The 22,842-nt window shown below is 35.0% G+C and overlaps 1 protein-coding gene across 5 annotated transcripts in view; it reads left to right on the top strand.

Annotated features, from left to right (window-relative positions):
• Window positions 1–22,842, top strand: part of ULK4 (unc-51 like kinase 4) — a 220,841-nt gene that overhangs the window by 89,323 nt on the left and 108,676 nt on the right. For all 5 annotated transcript variants that reach the window (XM_040069141.2, XM_040069151.2, XM_040069131.2 and 2 more), the window contains 2 exons: window positions 1,076–1,168; window positions 12,906–12,954. In XM_040069141.2, the coding sequence (XP_039925075.1) occupies window positions 1,076–1,168; window positions 12,906–12,954 (142 nt within the window). The remainder of the gene's footprint in view (window positions 1–1,075; window positions 1,169–12,905; window positions 12,955–22,842) is intronic.

The following is a 22,842-nucleotide window of genomic DNA, read 5'->3' as shown; positions in this document are numbered from 1 at the left end:
TGAAGGAAGAAGAAAGAAGCAAGAGACAACGCCCAAAATCCTCCATCTTGCTCCCATCTACTTCCATACTAAAAACCCAAAAACACTGTTTTCTACCCTGTAATAAGCTAAACTACTGTCTTTCACACTCTTGTGGCCTGTAATTCATCTTGCAGTGTAGGAAGCCTCTCTCATGGACTGAGATCAGAGCCAGTGTCTTCCTGGGCTCTGTGCCAGGGTCCCAGACCCCCATGCCCCGGTCTCTACCTTCCAGGGCAACCAAAGGAATGCCCTGGACTCTGACAAGCAGCCTGTTTTCCCTTACCAAGATTTCCATGAGGTCATACTTTGAAATGTTTCAAAGAGGTTTTTCTTGGTGTGTTTTCTGCCAAGGCTCTCAATAAACATTGTTTTGGAGTATGTTTATATTCTTTTGGTCTATATGACTTGGAGAATGGAAGTATGCTGCAGTGAAAGCAATATTTTTTTAAATCTGAGATAAAATATGCACCTCAATGTGAGTTTCCCTCAATTTTGAGAAAAATTACTATGTATACAAAATATAGAGTTTAAATGTATATAATTTGGTTGATCATCTTCCTAAGCACTCAATAAATCTTCTACTTGATATTTTGAGTCTCATTTACTACTTGTCTCTTAAAGAATATTTTTTATGTATAAAATAATATAGATCAATAAATAAGTCTTGTGCATGTAGACAAGATTAATGTTTTATAAATGTTTTGCTATAATTTATAGTTATAAAGCGTGTATGTTTTATATATAACCTGCACACCTATATATATACATCTATATATTCAGAGAAGCATAATTACACATTTTGTAATTATCTCTCTCTAAAAATGTATTCTCGTAATAATGCTGTTTTCAAATTTAATCTGATGCTTATTTTAAAATACCGTTTCTAAGTGAGTCTTGTTTATTACTTTGTACAATTTGAAACAGCCTCGTATTTCCTTTTAGTTACAAAGTTTGGAAATGGGAAATGATGAATTTTTGATATCAATTTTTGATGTGTATCTCCTGACTTTTTTCCCCATCACTGTTTCTGCCCCTTTCCCACCTTGCATTTCAGGTATGAGCACATTCTGCTGGCTCCAGACCCAGTACCAATGTATGCTCTGAAACTGCTGGTGACCCTGACTGAGCACAGCCCTGCTTCCATAAGGTGATACAACTACACATACTCTGTTGCTCTGGGTTCCTTCTGTTTGAATTTCTCCTTTCCTATTCGGAATTAGCAATAACAGACCTCACTATTGTACTACTTTGACTAGCACTCTGATTTAGAGAAATCATTGGAGAGTGTTTGTTATAGAACACATCTTACATCTTTTGTATCAATTTTATATGATCCTGGTTATTTTAATGAAGATTTAGCCAATGAAACACTAGAGACAAAATCTGAAGTATTTTAACATTAAAATTATCTTTAAATTTTTTAAAAACCCAAACCAAACCTAAAGCATTATAAAAATTGTTGTTGAGCTAAACATATTTGTGGCTAGGATGAAGTTGGTATGTTTGTTAAATGTTTACACCAGTCAATTCACTTGAAAGCTGGTCAGTTCTCCTGCAAATATATCTACCCTTAAAATTCCTAAATACAGATTTTAATTTTTTGTGTAGGTAGACTCAGTATGTTTATAAGTATCTTAATATCTCCTCCTTCTTGTTCCAAAATTCTGTGATGAAGAGAAAAAAAGCCCAAAACCAACCCTGTGTCATACAACTTAAACTGCGTGAGTTGATAGTAATAAGGGAGGATCTCTCTATCTTCCTGGATATGCCCCAAAAATGTAGTTATTCTTGTTGCTGGCCATTGTGTATTTGTAGTGTTTGATAGTGTTATGGCTCAGAGTTGTTGAACATTGTACTATCTTGCTTTGATTGATTGAAATGAGCAAAACAACAACAATAAAGGGTATTTAACTTGTTTTCCTACTTTTTATTACAGAAGGGGAAACGTCCTCTTTTAATCTTTTATGATGCTACTGGGGAATGGTGCTTTAATATACTAAGTAGACTACAAATTAACTAAGAAATAGGGTGCCTTGAGATTTTAAATGTTTTGAATTGTATAAAACAGTTTTCATTGTAAAGAAAATGCGTATACTACTGTAGGGTTTTATGTATTCTAGAAACAAATAGAACAGCTTTCCATTTTTACATTTAACCCACAGATATTCCAGTGCTTTAAGAGTTATGAAGAATACTTCTGTAACTAGAATGCTAGTTATATTAGCAGCACATTTCCTCTCCCTACTGAATTTGTTTTAATTGAGAAATCACACACATTTGCCATTATGTATGGCACAATCTACCAATGTAGGTGGATTGTGGGTACACACTCATCCTCATGGTCATCAACACGAGAGAGGTGAATCATATATTCATATTCATACAAATTGCTGGTGAACAAAATGGAAACAAGGTACATGCTGTAGTGAACACTTTGTCACAATTGGTTCTGTTTTGGTTCAATGAGTAATTAATCAGTATTCATGAAGCTCAAAATTACTCAAGGCATAAGCCCTCTTTTGCTCCTTTCATTAGTCAGATGAAAAGTATCTGCAAAAAATGGTGATGGCGAGTAAATAAATAACAGTGGACACAAATCCTGTGGGATTTAGCTTATTCTTTGTGGAAAAACTCTACTGCATTTTAGTACTGATGAGAGCAATGTGAGTTGCTGCATGGAGTCTCTGTGGCTTCTTCAAACTTACATTTTATCCACAATGCCTGGCTTTCGAGGATAGATGCTTTCTCCTGCAATTTTAAATGAATCTAAGTGGTAGTAGCAGAAAGATTGTAAAATTATAAAACATTAAATTAGTATTTACTTTGCTGTTGCAATTTCTTTTGAAAATAGCTACTAATAATATTATTTTGAAGTAAAAAGTGAATTGGGAGGAGGACAAGGGCTCGTGTACTTTTTATTTTGTTTGTTCCATATGAAAGCTTGTTCTCAGACATGTTCATCTAACAGATTCTCACTTTTTTGCTCTCTCTTTACTAATTCTACCATTTTTCTTGCATCTCACTCATCTTACTATCAGCTCAGATTTTACCTTTGTGCTCCCTGATAGAGGCATGAGGAAAGAAGACAGATGCACTCCATTTTTTTGTTTCCTTTTTTTCATAGCTAATACTGTAAATTAGCTGAAATGTGATATCAGAGGAAAGATAATTCAATCTTCTTCCTACTATTTTTGGACATTTCTGTTTTCTATTACAGGTTGTTTGTCATATATGGCTTAGACAGAGATATTCAAATACAATTATGTATTTGATGTTTTTAAAGTCTATGATAAAATACTAATAGTTGCAATACATGTTTTGAATTCTTTTAATTAGCATTTTATAAGAATATGAAAAAAATACTTTGTGCTCTTTGCCATTGCTCCACTGTTAAGGTAATTTTTAACATTCTCAGTTGTTGGAACTCTTCCACTCCATTGCTTTTCAATTTAGCAGTGAAAGACTCTAGTGATATCCCATTAGTGTGTTGCAGAATTAGATCTCTCACCAACATAAGTTCTCTCTTGTGAGAGATGGTAGCTGTAAAAATCCCCAAATTTAATGTGTTTCTGTGGACACTTTTAATTATTTGGACATCTGATCATATGAGCATCCACAGGAAGAAAATCCAGTTTCAAAAAAGGGTGAGTGTTTTCTTGTCTGTTTTGACCTGAATAAGTTTGAGTATAATTGAATCAGGTACCCTGATTTTGTATCTGCTTTTACATCACACAGCAATTGCTGTCTGACACAACCTCACTTAGAATTTGTTTACTAAGAAAATAGCAGATGTTGGAAGAGTGAGCTTTGAACTGAATTTGTCCATCAGTTACCTGTTTTATACTTGGCTCAAAGCAAATAGCCTGGCTTTAAACCTTTTAGTAATATTCTGTTGTGTCTCTCCTAAATACCTATTGCCTTGTCTTCTTTAAGAATTTTTAGTGTTTTTTGATAAAAAAGATTGTGAACATGAGAACCAGTGTGAGAATGAATAGCAGAGTTCATATTTAGCTATATTGAGACTGCTGATTTCAAAAGATATCACTGATACAAAGGAAAGTTGTAGCTTCAGTCAATGATTAATTTTTGGACTAAAACTGTAAATCTGCATTAGTTTGGTGGTTTTTTTCCTTTGCATTAATTGCTCTTGGTGAACTGTACATGTGTAAAGAGTTTTTGGAGGAATAGAGCTTCTCAGAGTGGGAGCAAATTGAGGTGTGATTTAACTATGCATTCAGAAAGAACAGTATCCCAGGTAACTTGTCCCTTTGTGTGTTTACCACCCTAATGTATAGGTAATATGCATGGATCGGAAGTCAGAGAATCTAGAAAGGGTTGGGGGTTTTTTTGGCTCCTGCTTTGAGTCTTTTATGCTCTTTACTGTGGTCTGTAATGATCATATTGCTAGGGTTTTTTTTTTTTTTTTCTAGTAGTGAGGAGTTTATGTGAATTTCTTAGTTTCTCTTAAAACTGTGATATACTTACACGTAAATGATATACCAATTAGCTGGTCTTAAATGTTTTGACTGTTGTAATAGAATCTATACTGTGCTACTCCAGGAAACTTTTACTAGATCATGATTCTTAAGCTGCCTTTTGGCCTTACAAAGGACCTTACAAAATGTAGCTGTGTGCTGTCTTAGGCAGCTACTTGGCCTAAGGAGAAGGCCAGGGAGAAACTCATAGCATTTGGTGACAATATTATATCTATCTGAAAGCTAAACCTTCTAAATTATGGAGTCTGAATTATGTGGGTTGATAAAATAGACAATTTTGTTTGCAAGGAAGGGCGACAGTAAAGGTAATAGAGAAGAAGTGGAGGGAATTCGAGATATTGCCTCAGATAATGATCATGGAAGTGGGACACATACCAGTATTCTATTAAGGTCATTTCCTGAGGGAGAAACACTTAACTAAAAACTAATAGTAAGGCACCTTTCTTAGACGTATGGTGAAGGACAGGGGACCAAATTAAGTAACCTTTCTCACCTCCTGTCCTTAAAAATAAATTTTCCAAACAAACATTAGGCTACACTAAAAAGGGGAAAAGGCATCAGAAACCAAAAGAGGAGGGTGCTGAAGAGCAACCAAAAAAAATCTGCTGGTTCTAAATGCCACAGTTCTTGTACCTGTGAAGATGATAGATGGATTATCCTCATATGCTGCAGCATATTGTCTTGACTAATCAAAGTAACTGTCATAGTATCTTTGGAATCATCCATGAATTGTCCAATTTTCAAACTTCATTTATGCTTTTTGTACCTGTGCATTATCTATTAAAGACCGTTAGATGTACATTTTAGAGTCAGTGTTAGTAATAAGTTGATTAACTTTTCATACACTATTGTGACCTATAATCAGTGTATAGTTACATTCCACTATATTATGAAATGGTTTAAAATATTTGCCCTTGATTTCAGAAAACAAGTATAACAAGTAAAAAGTTTTTCAGTAAAAAATCCCAAACCAAAACCAAATGCTTTGGAATTCAATGTGGTGTTTTTAATTGCTAGAACTGTGATTCAGTTCATTTGTTGGTGTTGTGCATAGATTGTCTTTGAACCTGCTGTAGTTTCTTTCTGCCATTATACTAGAGGACTAGTGCTTTAGTGCTTTCCTTGATTAATGTGGGCTTATATTAATTGCTTTAAAAACACTTTGTTCTTCTCATTAGTCATTTTTATTTCCTAGTTTAAGATTGGAATGCTCACTTTTTAAAGTAGGTCTATTTGCTTCTAAATTACTTTTCTGTTTTTATGTGTTATTTTCTGTAATGAATATGAATAAAGTAAAATGGAATAGTTCAGATAACAGGTAAGCCTTAGGGCCTAGGCCAGTTGAATGAACAGTAGAATTACATGTTAGAGGTGTACAACATTAGTGAGAAAATCATGATCCAGATGGATTGAGAGAGATTGCCAAAAGATGAAACTGTTTTATTAGAACTTTAGGGAATGTTTATGTAGATTTAGAACCCGATTTTGATTATGCTAGTTTCACATCTATGGAAATTGAGTTGTAAAAACCCTGATCTTACTTTTAGAGAAGTAATGCTAATATAAAACAGCAGAGAATTTTTATGATCTTGCTGTTCCTATTGTTTGGTGTAATGTTTGCATATATACTGCTTTATCGAAAAATGTCGGGCAGAAAGACTTGCCCAGAAACAGACTCTTAAAATGTTAAGTTTTGTGTCAGCTAATAATGCTGTTGTCAAGTTGCACATCATTTAATTCATATCAAAGGCAGTGGTCAGAGTTCATTATTGCAAGGGAATTCTCATAGTCTAGTCATGTACAGACTGTAATACTAATCACCATTTTTAATGTAAAACACAACTCCTTAGTGTTACATTTTATAGAAGCTCCCCTTTAGTAAAGAAATAAGCTATTAACCTTAAACCTGTAATTTTGTTTCCTCTTTCGTGTTGCTGATCAGTTACTGAATGTCTAACTTGTAAAAATGTGAGACAAATATTTGATGTTACTGTTGAGTGAGTTTTTGAAAAGGGTCACGTTGGAAGGTTCAAATAATGTAAAGCATTAAAAAGAAGCAAATACCATTCATTCTTGGATATTTTTACTTTCAATAGTGAATTTTTTGCTTTGTGAATATAAGTAGAAAATGAGGAAGAGTCAGCTGGTTGGGTTGCTACAGATGAAGCTGCAGACTTGAGTGAATTCAGTTCTGCCATGAATCATCAGTTCAGCATGAAACAAATCTAAACCACTGTCCAGTGTGTTCTCTTGTGTTCAACAGCAGGTGCCCAGAGAAGACTACAGGCTGGAGTCAAGTGTGTGGAAATACTTTCTGGAGGCTTTCTCAGCCACCTATGAGGTTTTTTTCCCAGTACCTATATAAAATGATGTGGTGATCTGTAGATGGTAGCTATTGAGGAGTGATCTTCGTTTCATTTATGTAGACTGAAAGAGATATTTCACAAGTCACTTTCAGCGTAAATAGTTATTCTATAACATAACTACATGTATATACAGATTTATCATCTTCAGGTATTTTCTTTGTATTTCTTTGTCTGATCTTATCACTTGCCATTTAATTTTATGCCATCATCTTACAGTTAAAAAGAAGCACACTACTTCATAAATTTCTGGAATATTTTCTCCTCTTGCTGTCTCCCCCAACCTTTGCCATCTGAACAGTCATGCTTATTTTTTAATAAATAAAGAGCACTTTATAGGGTTCAAAAATCTGTCATGGATTTGACATTTCATCCCTTTAAAATGAACGTCTTGGTTCTTGCTTTGTGCATGTCCACCAGTTCTGTTCTGCAGAATAATTTCTACACATTTCTTCAGCTTAGAATACCCAGATTTCCACACCCTCCCATTCAACTTTTCTCTGAAGTGTCTCTCTGATAACATCACATTTTCTGTCTTTTAAATTTTTAAGGTATCAAACCTGTAACAAAAAGCCTTTAGTGTTTAGTGTCTTGAAGTAGGTTTTTGTTTTGCAGGAAAGTAATTTAGGATTTCTTAGAAAAACAGATCTTGCATATTGTTGGAAAGCAAAATTGGAGGCACAATCTCATTCTGAAAAATTTTAGTATATTAAAAATTCAGATTGTACTGATAACAAGTCTTCTAAAATCAGATCACCAATTATTTTGAGCCAGCACTGTTTATTTGTATATAGATTTAAGTGAGATGGAAGTAGTATTGTTATTTAGTGTTATGATTTGCATATGTATATCATGATGATTCTGTATGTTTTCCAGACAGGGTAGGACCTAATTTAATATGAATTATGTAGCAATCTATGAAGAACCAAAATACTTTTGGTTTAGATATGAACATTCTATGAAGTAAACCCCATAGCTGAACTCCTCTTTCACCAGCTTTAAGACAATTCCTTTGTAAAACTATGTAAGACAGCAATGAAGAGTGTGATCAAGTCACACTCTCGCTTGAGCACATATATGCAAAGTTGGGATAAATCAGCTTTAAGTTTTGTCTTAATGCAGTGCTTGATGTGGCTTTATGCTTTAGCCAAGTTATGTGTATAACTTTCCTTCAATGCTGCAGCTTTTTATTGTTTCAATCATACAGGTTGGCAGGTGACCTTTAAGAACAGACCTATTGGCTCTAGTTTTGTCTTAACTTTTCTCAGCAGAAAGTATAGCCCACTTTGTAATGCTGTAACAATCAGGACTGCTTCCAGTGTTTGAAAAGAATTGTTTCATAATTTACCCTCTACCACAAAAACATTTTTTTAAGTTCTGCCTAAACTAGGATTGCTTAGGTATTTTTGGTATTTGATTATATTTTACTGCTAATGTGTTCGCAGTTTTAAGTGCTGCTTATGTAGCAAAGTGAGCAGCTTTTGCTGGGGTAAGTAATTCCAATAAACCCTAAGTAAAAGTAGGCTTGTGCTGGCAAAACTTAATTTTGTCAGTGTGATTGCTGTTACAGTAGCTGCTCTTTTGGGGATTCTGTGGTGTTTAAAGGACTTTATATTCAGCATTGTTATATCTACATCAGCAAAATTCTGTTTTGCAGGCATGGACGAAGCTTTTAATTTAACTAGTAAAATTGGCTCTGGAAGTGAACCTCAAATATAATAAGTCCTCCTATCTGTAATCCTGGGACTCTCTTATGACCTGTGTCCAAGCTGCCATAGCTGTCTATTTAAGGGTTATTAGATGGCTCAGAGAATATTAGCTTTCATGTTCTCCTGACCTATGAAAGTAACTTGTTTCCATCGCATATGGGAAAAATTTTCCTTCAATTTAATAAGAGAAATTGTCCTTATCTAAACTTAGAAATAATGAGTTTTTTTCCTTACCTAAACTCTCTTCCCTCTGTTGAGTGTAATATTTCTGTATGCAAGAAAAAATGAACACATTTGTTTGAACACGGCTGTTACTTAGTTTTGTTAAATGTCTATATATGGCTGCATAAAATTATACTGTTTTGTTATGTTTTGAACAGTTTAGTGGGTGTGTTTTACTTTTCTCCAATGCTGTACAATGAAACAGATCTTATTCCCACCCTTAACTCATATATATTCTATATCATAAGATCATTATTGCATTTAGGTGAAGGCTAAAGATCAGAGAAATAGAAAAACAGAGAAATAGAAAAACAATGAAAAAGTTAACCATTATTCATACATAATGCATATATCTGCATTACTTAGAAGTAATTCTGAGTTATTCACGGATATTGTTGTTCTCGGATATTGTTGTTCTCTTGGCATGGCTTTCATTCCTTATTTCCTTTAAAAGACACGATTCCAACAAATATGAAAAATCAGGGCTCTTACATTATCTATCATTAATCTATATTAATGTTAGACATTAATCTAAATGAAGCATTTCTTTTATAACCTTTGGATGTCTGTTCTAGCCCCCTTTGATTTTTTTTTCATTAAGTTCATAGAGGAGAATGTGAAATTTCTTTTAGCTGCTTCAGTTCACAGTCTAGTATTTTAGCTTATACTATCCATAAAGATAGCACCTTCTCCTCTTATCTTATTGGATATGAATAAAAACTCTTAAATGGAACTATGTGATCTTAGGTATATATGAGTTCTTTTAAACAAATAGTTTGCCAAACAGAATTAATCCGATTATTGTTTTACCAGAAGCTAATATAGAGTTTTACACAATGTCCTGGTTTGGGACAAATTTGGGAGAAAACCCTTGTATAGGATCCCTCTAAGGAAGCAAACTCAAGTGGCCCCTCCCTCCAACTGGTCCGGTAAAAAAAAAAAAAAACCCTTTGGAGAAAAGTGGAAAAAAACTATTTTACTAAACAAATGAAGTGCATACAAGTATAAAGAATGAATAATATGAAACAATAAAACCTCTCCTTCTGAAGTGAGATGGCAAATAGAGAAAGTCCTTGCCGTGGGTGTAGCTCAGCTCTCTCTCAGTCTCTCCTCAGTCCCGGTCTCTCCGGCGCTGCTGGAAAATGCCGAGCTCCAGGCCCCGGTGGGCCGCAGGTGCAGCCCCCAGTGCTCCCCTGGGTTTTCAGTCTAGAGCAGGTTTAAACAGTTCTAAGAAAAAGGAAAAAAACCAGTCCAGGGAACTTCTCTGCCCTAGCTAGCTGAAACTAACTAAAAGCAAAAAAAAGATCTCTGTCCTGCAGTCTCTCCAAGCCTCCACTGAACACCGTCTGCAGAAGAATGTGGAGGAGTCAGGCAGTTTTCTCAAAACAAACTCTGTGCTTCTCCTTGCTCTTAGAACCAGTCTTAAAGGCACAGGACACAGCACAAACAGAACAGACGATTGGGGATACAAGCATCATAAAGTTACCCTAGGACATTCTACGCTTTGTATCCCCATATCGTCAGTTTACTAAAACTAATATATACTCTAGCTCTACCCACACGTACATCTATATAAAAACAATATGCAATATACAGCTACATACAGTGGCAGTACTATTTAGCACACAGTGATAATTACACACGGTTCTCACTTAACAATTAAATTTTTCTGGGGTACACATCGTGTGTTTCTATTTTTCTGCATTACCCACTATGTGCAGCTTGGTTCTTGAGCAAAGACAGTCCTACGGATGGGATCTTTTGTACTTGAAGCAGAATTGATCTAAACTGTCTTCCTTAACAAACTTCTTACATGCACTACTGGGACTTTCTATTTATCTACTGTATGTAGGGACTCAGATTGGGCAGGGCCTGCTCTGTTGGTGGAACCTCGGGTGTTAACTAACTAGGTGGCTTTTGTTAGATGCTGCTGGAACTAGGACGCAGGGTAAGACGAAAAAACTATAAACCAAACATACTCAGAACAAACTCCAGTATTTTTATAAGCTTTTTGTAAACTATAATCACTGAACTTAGCAAAATAACTATTCTAATTTGTGCATTTTTAGTGTAAAAGCTGTATGTTAGGGACAATATTGGAGCTATTTTTGGGTAAGAAAATAAACTTAGGGACTAGAAAGGTATTAAGACCTCAAAAAAGCTTAGGGAACAGAAATGCAGAAAAGACTCTATTCTAAGAGACATTAGGAATTTAAGAAGCAACATGGCTACTGACTGTTTAATCTTCACTCAGAGGACAACTAAAAAATGCAGTTAATACTAATAAATACAAGTTTTTTTCACTCTCTCGTGCCCCACGTTGGGCACCAGTTAGAAGTATGTCCTGGTTTGGGACAAATTTGGGAGAAGACCCCTGTATAGGATCCCTCTAAGGAAGCAAACCCAAGTGGCCCCTCCCTCCAGCCGGTCCGGTAAAAAAAAAAAAACCCTTTGGAGAAAAGTGGAAAAAACTATTTTACTAAACAAATGAAGTGCATACAAGTATAAAGAATGAATAATATGAAACAATAAAACCTCTCCTTCTGAAGTGAGATGGCAAATGGAGAAAGTCCTTGCCATGGGTGTAGCTCAGCTCTCTCTCAGTCTCTCCTCAGTCCCAGTCCCTCCAGCACTGCTGGAAAATGCCGAGGTCCAGGCCCCGGTGGGCCGCAGGTGCAGCCCCCAGTGCTCCCCTGGGTTTTCAGTCCAGAGCAGGTTTAAACAGTTCCAAGAAAAAGGAAAAAAAAAACAGTCCAGGGAACTTCTCTGCCCTAGCTAGCTGAAACTATCTAAAAGCAAAAAAAGATCTCTGTCCTGCAGTCTCTCCAAGCCTCCGCCGAACACCCCATCCACAGAAGAATGTGGAGGAGTCAGGCAGTTTTCTCAAAACAAACTCCGCGCTTCTCCTTGTTCTTAGAACTATTCTTAAAGGCACAGGACTCAATATACAAACAGAACAGACGACTGGGGATACAGGCATCATAAAGTTACCCTAGGACACACAGTAAAGCTTCAAACATGAAATTAGGTACTTATTTTAGTCAAATATAATTCCTGTTTATTCATGGTGACCTGTATAATATAACTTGGTATTTTTAGCTGCCATACTACTGGCAAAACAATTTTGTAGAGTGTTGTACAATGAGATCCCAGACGTGCTCTCTGTCTTTGAGTTCTGCATTTATTACATGGGCTTCTTAATGCAGTCTTATCTTTGCTGTGTCACAAAGCTAAACCTACCAGTTGTTTATGAAACATTTTGGTGACATTATGGTGACACAAGAAAAAACTTTAGAAGCACGCAGTTGGGTGTTCTCTACGGTGTTTGGTGACTAGGCATTTAGTTCAGTGTATAAGAAAAGGTGAAAATCATCATAATTATTACAGACAATATAATACAGTAAAAAGCATGTAATCATGTGACTCATATGTCATCATAGTGTGTGAGATGCATGCTTTACTAATGCAGTGTTTTGTGCTCTAATAGAGAACACTACATTAATGTAAAGTATTACTGATTTTTGAGAATATTCTTTCTTTAAGCATATATATGCTGGTTTTGTTATCTGATTTTGAAATGCAGGAGAATATAGGTGACTTCTTTTGGGCCACTACTGCTCAGCATTGTCAGGTGTCTGACAATAGTATTATATATAAGTATGTTAAACCCAAGAAGTTAGTTAACGTGGCATTCTGTTAAAAACCAGCATATTTGTAATTTCGTTATGTGCGCTGAGTCAATTAATTCCAACAGTTATTGGTGCCCTCTGTTTCATAGTATGTAAAGTGCTATAGTTGCAGTATTTTATTAATAACTGCCATTAAAAAATGCTAAATTAATTACTGTTCTACCGACTTGAATTGCATCAGTGAAGCAGACCCAGAAGTAATTTCCAAAGTAGTACAACATTGCTGTTTCTGTTTAACATCTGAAATGGAGGTCATTTTTGTTGAGAGCTAGTCAAAGGCTAAGGTTCTGGGTCATGGATCTTGGCAACAGCTATTCTACTGCTCTGTTCCTCCTGTGAGTTTAGTGTGTTAAATAAGAATTCACTTCCTCTGTTTTTAAATAAATCTTAAAATATGTTTTACAGCCTCATGGAAGAAATCCGTCTTTTTCCAGTTCTTTTTCAAGTCATCCTGGTAAGAATAATTTTTAATATGAATATATATTCTAATAGATAGATATTCTATCTCCCAAATAGAGTCTAACTGGTAAGTTTCATTAGGAATGTTGATAAAATAATGAGACGTTGCTAAAATCAAATGAAACAGTCTAACAAAACAAAAGAATCTAGAGTAAGCAGACATTTAGGAGGTTCTCGCCAACTAGTTTACCTGTATAAGAAGTTTCTTCAAGATAAGTACTTTTTTCTTTCTTGAATCAAAAAATCCCCTGAAAAATAGAATTAATGAGCTTGATTTTTAATTAGAGCTATATATTTTCTGAGTCCATACAACAAATGCTGAGGAAGTTGCATTTTATTTATAGCATCAAGTACAAATTCGATACTGTTGGCACGGTAGTCTCAAATCCCACTGTTTGCTTTTGGAATTTCTTTCAATATAAAGTATTAAGGACATGATTTTGGTATCTTCCATCCCTGAGTAGAATCTGCCACTTACAAAGGTCATGAAAACTGTTGGTTTTGTTTCTCTGAAATGTTGCAAAACAAATATGTTAATGAAGGAAGGAGATCTTTAGGCTAGTTTGGAAGCTGGGTACCGTGCTATTCATTAGCCTTCTTATTGTTAAATTCCAGTCTCTTGTTAATTTTCTTAATTTCTAAGTTCATGAAGTTTTTTCAGGTGTCCTGTCATGTAAGCATACTCCTGATGAGTACTAAATACACATTATAAGTAAATGCACGTAATTTATGTAGTGCAGGCAGATTGCATACTTGCTTTTGTATCATTCTTGAAATTCAGTCTTATTCAGGGTAGATGAAGTTCATAAATGGGATTCCGCATCAACTTTGATATTCCTTCCTTAAGTTTCAGTATTTTAATCTTCACTCTTCCTTTGCAGTGATTTATTTTACTGCCTATCATTTTGAATCTCTTTAATACTGCATACCCAGATAAGCCATTTTTTATTAAAGTAACTTTGTTAGTGATGATAGATTTTTCCAGCAGCACACAAAACACAGGTTTTATGATATTTTGTGTACATATACGTACGAATCTCTTTTTGTGATAAGTATTGAGGAAAAAAACATACATTTTACTGTAGTTCATAAATAGTTTTGACCTAGAATGAGTACTAATTTTAGGTAGTAATAAAAGAACTTAATAAAATATGGAAGTCAAGTGTTTTATATCAGTATCCTTAAATATTTAGTTAATATTTGAAATGTCTTCAGGTGCTAGAATCTTGAAATTGAACTATATATATATATATATATTTATATGTTAGTGTATAGCTATGAGTATTTGAACATGGTTATGATCTCTCAAAATATTCCCAGGTATTGAAACTTTTTGTATAATGTTATATGTGGTCATGGAATATAAAATGTGTTTGTCCTACCATATAAGTAGGACAAGTTGTAGTCATAAATGCTCTCTCCTGACCTTCCCACATGCAGTTCAACCTTATGAGTTCTAGAAATAGTTTGGTGGTTTTGTAGGGAGTAAAGCAGTTTAGCTCAAAATTGCCTGGATGACCAGTGGTCTTCCAAGGTTCCACAGCTTTCTTGAACCCCTATGGCTGTCTTTTAGCTTATGGTCCAAGTTGGGGAAAAATCGTGTAGCTTTTAGGGAGAAAAAAATTCCCCTTTCAACATGCTTTCTTCAGAGAGGACACCTGTAATTGCTTCAGTTGCCATATCCAGCATTTGAGCTTTAACAGTACACAGGCTGTGAGCTGTGGTCTTTTTTGGATCAAGGGATGCGAGATGTAACACCAGGAACAGCAAAGGAGGTGGCAACCTGTTCCTCTGTTTTCCCTACAGAAAACTGAGCTTGGCAAAGGAATGTTAGGCAGTTGGGAAAACTCAGGAGCCAGGACTAAATCAGACTGGAAGGATTAATCATTAGGCTGTTTTTCTTTTGAACAGAATGGATTGAATAGGGCAGATTAACACACTCCTTCATTACAGGTTTCTGAAATAATTTTCAGTCATCATTTGGGTGAAAGGAATTGCATATAATTTGATTCCCATTATTCTCCATAAACTAGAATAGGACAGATTAACACACTCCTTCATTACAGGTTTCTGAAATAATTTTCGGTCATCATTTGGGTGAAAGGAGTTGCATATAATTTGATTCCCATTATTCTCCAAAAACTAGTCTTTGTATAGGTTTATACTTTTATCGGTTTCAAGGATCAGCACAAATAGTAATGTTGACCTCTGTGTCGTTATACCTAGACCTTTACCAGACCTTAAACTATTGAATTATGCTTCAGAGTCAGTACTCTATTTTATACTGACAGTAATTTACTGTAGAGCTATTATTATCTAGTCCATGGTTTATTACTAGTATTTAGTAATTTCTATGCCAAGACTTAATATCCAATGCATATTTTCTTTGTATCATTAAATATAGTTCATGTTATTTCCTGCAATGCAGCTGGCAGACGTTGACTCTGTTGGACTCTGAAGGAAAATACTGTGGGCTCAAAATTGAAAAGCATTTCCAGGAGCAGTCTTTGTTTCTAGGCTGTGCTACAATCCAAGTGAGATTGAATGTACTAGCTTTAATCTAGCGAGCACAGTAGCAAGGACATGATGGCTTGCAGATACTGAGCAGTTCACAAAAAATAAGTTTTAATATGACTGCTTTTCACTGTTCTTCAGTGTAGAGTTATACTAGCTCCTATACTGCACACTACCCAATGTTATTGTCTAAGCAGTAACACTGAGATTTGGCAAGTTTTTTTATTCTCTCTCATCTCAGTTAGATCTCTGAATCTCTGAATTCAGTCAAATCATATGAAAAGTATCTTTTCATGTCACTTATGACTGCAATTTTGTAGATGTTACAGTTGCCAAGCAAAAGGGACTGGTTCAGTAGAAAAAAAATCTGTTACTGTCCACCTAAAAATTTGTTCTAAGAGAATAGCCATAATTTATCTTCACCTGAACTAGGGTTTAGTCACTGAGCTAATTAGTAAGAAGCTTTAAATAGAGTTTCAGTTCCCCTGGAAACCCTCTGCACTGATTCATCTCTCAACACTCAGTTGCATTTAGGAAATGCACCTTAATGATGTGGTTTGTATGTGAAAAACCTGAAAACAGTTCTTCATTACAGAACTTCAGAGTGAATTTCATGGTTTACCTGAATGCAAATTAATTTCATCAGTGCCACGATCCCAGATCCTGGTGCTAATGGTTATGTAGATTATAAGTAGTCCTACAAAGCAATATGAAGGTATGACTCCAGTATTAGTAGACATCAGTCTTGCAATTATGTCTAATGTGGTCAGTGAAAATATAGTGATGTGTATCTGTGGAAAAAATGGAGACATATTGACAATTTACAAGTATTTTCAGATCAGTAAGGGATTGAAAAGCAGAAGGAAAGCTGACATCATAATGTGAAAAAATTAAAAGGTCAAACTCCCCTTGGTAGCAAAATTAAATATAATGAGCCAAATTCCATGATTATGCAAATAATGCCAAAAGTTAGGTTGATATAAGGTGTAAATATGAAATGCTGCTGTTGATGAAGAAGGGGTTGTAGCAGGAAAAGGTACTGTAGGATATATTTCATGTTTTATTTTTTTGCTGCCTTTTACTGCTACATCCTTAGTATTCTGTTTCTTATCTATTTTGCAATGTCAAACCTATGTCATCTGCCTTCAATATCAGTTTATGATATACAGAATATTGATTTTGATTGTTATGTTATAATGCTGGAATGAGGTTGATAAAGGATTTAGAAGTGTTTTACTGCCTTTTTTGTAAATTATGGCTATTTGTATTTGAGATTGCTACCAAGATTTTGCTGAGTAGCAAGCAATGAAGTTGACATAAATGTTATTTTCTGTGTTATGTTACTCTTAAAAGGGTAACATCATAAATATTACCTGGTCTTCATTTATTGTTACCTGAATATAAGCTGTTGCATAGAAAAGAATTTCTGCGTAGTTGGAGAAATTCTGTTTTCTGCTGCTAAGTTTTAAAACTAAATTAATGATGCTTATGATTAGGAGCTCAGTGCTGCCCTGTTTTTAAAGCCCAGTTGTCAATTCTATGCTTATCCTATTAAAATTTCTGATGTAGCTTTTAATCACACAAGCATATTATCACAGACATCAGATTTTGCTGTAAATATTTTTTGGCAAATTTCTGTATCTTAACAGCCAGTTAAAGTGTAAAGTATATTCTTTCAATAAAAATTACTTTACAGTAACATTGAATATTACTGTGTTTAAAAATGATATCTTATTATATATAGTGTCTTTGTACATAAACTACAGTCAATTTTAAATATTCAAATGCAGTGGTTGTTTTATTTAACTGTCATTCTATTCTTAACACGATCAAGTCCACCTCTTCTGTTTACATTTGTGAAATAATTAAAATTAATTTTAAAGTTACATATTTAAAATTATTTTCCTTCAAATACAGTGGAAAGCTTTTAGTATAGAAGTACAAAATAGATTTCCCTTTGCAGTCCTGCTCATATATTTTTGTTTATTTTTCCTAGTTATGTATAAGTTTGAAATTTTATACTGTCCCTGTTTATTTTGGGATGTCTGTATTGGACATCTTAGGTTAGAGGATCATGTGTTTTTGATAGACTGCAGTCAGCCTATGCTTGAGCGCTCAAAAAATGCTTCAAAATCATTGTTATGGTGGCAGTCACTGGTCCTTTAGTGTGCTTTGCTCACTTTGTTGTAATTGCAGTTGAAAATGGAATTCACTATTACTATTTATCACTAAGGGAGAGAATATCAGCTAAGCATAACTAAAAGGAAAATTGTAATAGCTACATAAAAAATAGATAAACATGCACTTCAAAAACTTTCTTGTATAACAACTTCTTTTCAAGGAAGCTAACAATTTTGTGGTAATTTTGTCTAAGTAGAGCATACATAGCCATGTATAACTAGACTCCTTCGGTATAGTTAGGTTGCTTTTTTTTTTTTTTTTTTTTTAATAATTCTAACCAAAGTTCTTCAATTGAAAAGAAAAAGTTATGAAAAAGAACTTGTGTACCATTCAAGTGGAAGCAATGGTTGGATTCTATATTTCATTTTGAATTTTAATAGGAGGAAAAAGCCACAGGAAATTATTATGGTCAGAGATGCCACTCCTTGTGATTCAGTTAAAGTAATGAAGCCATCCACTTAGAATGATGTAAAAATAATCGTTGTTTTATGATCAGTCTTACCTCTGAAAATATTATCAAGATGGAGAAAAAGAACACTGGAGAGGAAAAAGAAGAGCACCATCATGCCTCTTTTGCTTAATTTCTTCTTTTTGGTGAGAGATTAGTCATATATCATTTGGGAGAAGAGGTAGAGGTATTTTGCTGTCTAGCAGCCACATGGATGATAAGTATAGAGGAACATGGATCAGAGGTTATTGCAGCATTTGAAGCATTAGATTACTTGTGTCTGTTAAAGCACCTCCTAGTCCTAGCATGGTGCACTTTTGGTTGCTTGTCTGAAAGAAGGGGAGGAATGTTTCTAACTCTTGCAAGTACTCATGAGCCATCCAAAATGAGTACTTGAAACAAAAGACTAGGAGACTCTTTCTCTTATATTCTGTTAAGAGTTCAAGTTTATGCTGCGGAACTCATCTGTTGGAGAAAATTAGGATAGTAAATTTGGCAAATAATAAAAGCTCTAGCATTTAGTGTGAATGGACCCTTGGTCTTCTATGCTGTAAATGCTTTGACTTAAAAGCTTTCAGCTCTGCACTTGTGGGAGAAGATTGATGCTGATTGATTGCTCTGGACATCTTGCTCCAGTCTGTAGGCATACTAAATTCTTAATTTAGAATCAGCTCTGTAGTAGAAAAATCAACACAAAGGTATCTGGGCATGCTTAGTCTACATGTGCTTTAAAGAACAGGAAATACTATTTATTTTAATACCTTTATGTGTGGTATTCCTGTTCCTCTCTGTATTTTCAATGCTGTTACAAAAGTGTTCAATGTAATGGCTCTTTTTGGTGTATTTCACCAGTTCATTACTGCTGTTAGGGAAAACCTTCATTTATAAGGTACCTGAAATTAGATTCTAGGAGCGATTTTTATGGCTTCTACAAGTGTATCCATAATGCATATCTCTATGTTTTTTCTTTCTCTGAAGTATGCACACTTCCTCGAATCCACTATACTTAATAGTCAAATTGTATGCTGTGACAGTGTATTTAAAACTGCTGTGACAGAGTAGGAATGTAATCTATGAGGATTTCTGAAAGTGAAAATGCCAAAACCCCATTCTAATGGGGAGTTAATAAAGCAAAGTAATTGCTAGTTTTGAAAGACGTCTAATATCCAAATATGGGTTTAGGAGAAACTAGTGAAAAAGTGTTGAACTGTCTTAGAATTTATGTATTTGGAATGAGGAAAAATTATGCGATATCATTTAAAAAAGATGAATGTAATGCAAGTGTAAAATTTACTATGAGTAGAACACTTCGCCAGTGAAATCGGTTTAAATCCTTTCTAAACTGACGAATTTCTTACCAATGCATTGAAGCTGTGTCAACATTCACTGAGGTATTATATTTATTCTCTTTTTAATGCAAAATCAAATTAATAGGAGTGTTTCTATAGATCAAAGAAGACACTATAAAAGGCAGTAGGGTACAGTGTGTTAATTTCTGATTTTCCAGGAATAAAATATGGCTCCTCTGGTAGGAATGTTAGAATTTTTCATTACCCTGTTAACATGCTTAAACACTTTCAGTTTAAGAATGGGATTCTTGAGACTACTTATCTCTTTTAAATTGCTGACTTGAAAATAGTGTATATTTAAAAGGGATAAGCCTGCACATCTGATTTTGTACTCCTGAAAATAAACATGTCTAAGTGGAGCTCTCCTGAGGTTTTTTTTTAGCAGGAAGAAGAATCCTGCTGATAGAAAGTTTTATTTTCAGATTTTTTTTTTTCCTTTTGTTTTAGTGATCTTTTAGTCAGGAGTTTCTGAGGAAGTGTTTATACACATGAATGTTTGATTAGTGCTGATTTGGGTTGTTAATCTCTTACGGTCAACTGATCTCTCCAATAAATAACATTGTACATGAATGAATTCTTAACAGTTATTCATGTGTAACTATTGTGTTCTTAATAGATGACAACAAAATTATTAGAAGCCAAAATGCTTGGTATAAAAACAAGTTCTGATTGTGGTTAATAACAGGAACCCATGACATTTGATTTCTTTCCCCAGATGTCATGTGCTGTGCAGTGGTTTTGCATATGGATAAAGCAATGACAGAATCCTAGATTGTCTGCAGTTGGAAGGGACTAGTAAGGATCATGGTGTCCAACTCTTGCTACTTTAGTCATCATATAACTAAGAGTGTTGTCCAAATGATCCTTGTAATCTGTCAGGTGTTGTGCTACAACCACTTCCCTGGGAAGCCTCTTCCAGTACCTAGCCACTTTCTCAGTGAAGAATCTTTTCCTAATGTCGAATCTGAAATTTCCGTGATACAACTCTATTCCATTTCCTTGTGTCTTATTGATGGTGACCAGGGAGATATCAGCATCTTGCCTCTGCTGCCTCACTCGAGGAAGTCATAGACTGTGATGAGGTCTCCCCTGAGCCTTTTCTTCTCCAGGCTGAACAAGCTAAGTGACCTCATCTGCTCCTTGTAGCTCTTGTTCTCGAGACCTTGCACCAACTTTTTCATCCTTCTCTAGACACACTATAATAGTTTGATGTCCTCTTATATTGTAGTGCTCAAACCTCTTACATTGTAGTGCCCCCAGCACTCAAGGTGAGGCCGCCCCAGAGCACAGCAGGCTCCTTGCCTGGTCCTCTCCCTTGCCCAGCTGGCAGTGCTGTCCCTGATGCACACCAGGACGCGCTTGGCCCTCCTGGCTGCCAGGGCACTGCTGACTCACATTCAACTTGCCATCAGCCAGGACTGCAGGTCCCTTTCCAAAGTGCTGGTCTCCAGCCCTTTGTTCTCCAGCGACGAGGTCAACAAAGTTTCCTTTGCAGAGGCATTTTCCTGCAAACAATGTAAGAAACATTTTGCTTTTTCAATGTCATTATAATGTATGCTAGACTTTCAGCCTTTTTTTTTTTTTTTTTTTTTTTTTTTTTTTTTTGCTACAACCACAGAGCTTAAGAGTTGTCTGTGCTGCAGGTAGTGTGTGGCAGCAATTCATGATGGTGTCTCCACCTAACTTGGAGCTAACAGCTGCCAGGTTTAAACACAGCTGGAATTACTTACTTTCCATCCATCACATTGAAAAAATGTTATTAGGAGTTTGATACTGGTTTTTTGAGTGCTATTAATAGCTGATTTTCAGCCTTTCTTGTAGAGTTGTTGGAGTCAAATAATTTTGGCTGTCTTTAATTCAACTTTCTTTTTGAAGTAGTTAAATGTATTTTGTTACAAATTGTTACAAATTTGTTACAAATATTTTAGGACAGGTTAATGAAAAAACGGAAAACTGGAAGTACATGATTTGTGGGATGAAGAATGGGCTTGTTGGCAGAGTAGTGAGAGAATTAAGGAACTGCTTCCTATTCCTGCTGCTGATCTGTATTTATTCTTGACCCTGGGAAAATTGTGTAAGCCCTCTTTTTTACCATATGCTTGTTGTGCTTTTGTCCTTTGGGTGTCCATTGAGCGCCTTTACTCTGAGAAAATTCAGCAATTGGTTCTCATCATTCTGAAACTAAGCCTGTTTAAGGTTCTAATTAGACCTTATTCAAACAAAGGTAATATCTAAACTATAAATGTACATCACAAGAACATAGGGAAGATGAATTCATTAATATTTAGAAGGCATTCAGATTTTCTTAGGAGAAGCACTAAGTAAATATGGGCAGTCTATTTTATGACTATATGTCTCAGTAGATCTATCCCCAGTAGGATTGCTGATGGAGAAAGAAGTGAGAGGAAGCAGAGCCATACTTTAAATAATTTTGATAGTATAAATTGATATTCTGCATAATAAAATGGTTTTTTAAAAAAAGAGAAGTATTGCTAAAGCATATCCTTCTATCACTCTCTTTCTTATCTGAAAAATTACTTTGAACCAGTGCTCCTGTTAGCGGAGGGAATAAAATTATTTACTAAATCACCTGGAGCTCCACTTCTGAGATAAAAATTGACTCTGCAGCATTTGTGACAACATTATGTTCTTATAGAGGAAGGAAATTCCGCTATTTACATTTTAAAGGAATTGCTTTCTAATGCTAGACGCTAATATTTTAGTGTGTATGCTATCCAAATATTTTTATTTTCTATTTTATATGCAGTGCTAAGGGATGTAAGAAAAATCATGTATAAGCAATATTCTTATGTGTTTGTTAGCAGTTATTTATTTATCCTGTCCTAAAATTTGAGAATTGTACAGATAATAAATATGAATCTAAAAGACTAGAGCAAGATTTTAAAGCTAGCTATAATATACTGGGTAAGAAAATCACAAACAAACAGGTAGTGAAGTGCATAGGTACTTGTACTTCGCAAAAATAGTGACCATGCTGATACTAGAAGACATTTCTGAGTTTTATGGTGTTGTGACTGTTTTCCATTTCTTTGATCTCACTCTTCATGTTATATATTACTGGTCTTCAATAAGCAGGCAAACATACTGGTTTTGTGAGAGTGGGTTTTTTTCATAAATGTTTCTACAGTAGTCCAGAGTGGATAGTTCTTTTGTGTATTATGCTGTAATAGCTTACAAGTTGTCTTTTGAAAGCAGATATATTCACAATTTCAAAGAAAAAGTTGTTACAAAGTAATGATCACTGTTGTTCCTTGCATGGAAGATCCCATGTATTTATCACATCATTGCTTTGACCATCCCAAGAACATTTCACAGTGTTGCTCCAAAGTGACCTAGAGCCCAGCTGGGGTCTCTGGTCTTTTTGTATCTT

Source organism: Hirundo rustica, chromosome 1 (genome assembly GCF_015227805.2).
Source record: "Hirundo rustica isolate bHirRus1 chromosome 1, bHirRus1.pri.v3, whole genome shotgun sequence".
NCBI classification, from domain to species: domain Eukaryota; kingdom Metazoa; phylum Chordata; class Aves; order Passeriformes; family Hirundinidae; genus Hirundo; species Hirundo rustica.
Note: the sequence above shows the minus strand (reverse complement) of the source record. Positions and strands in the feature narration are given on the sequence as shown.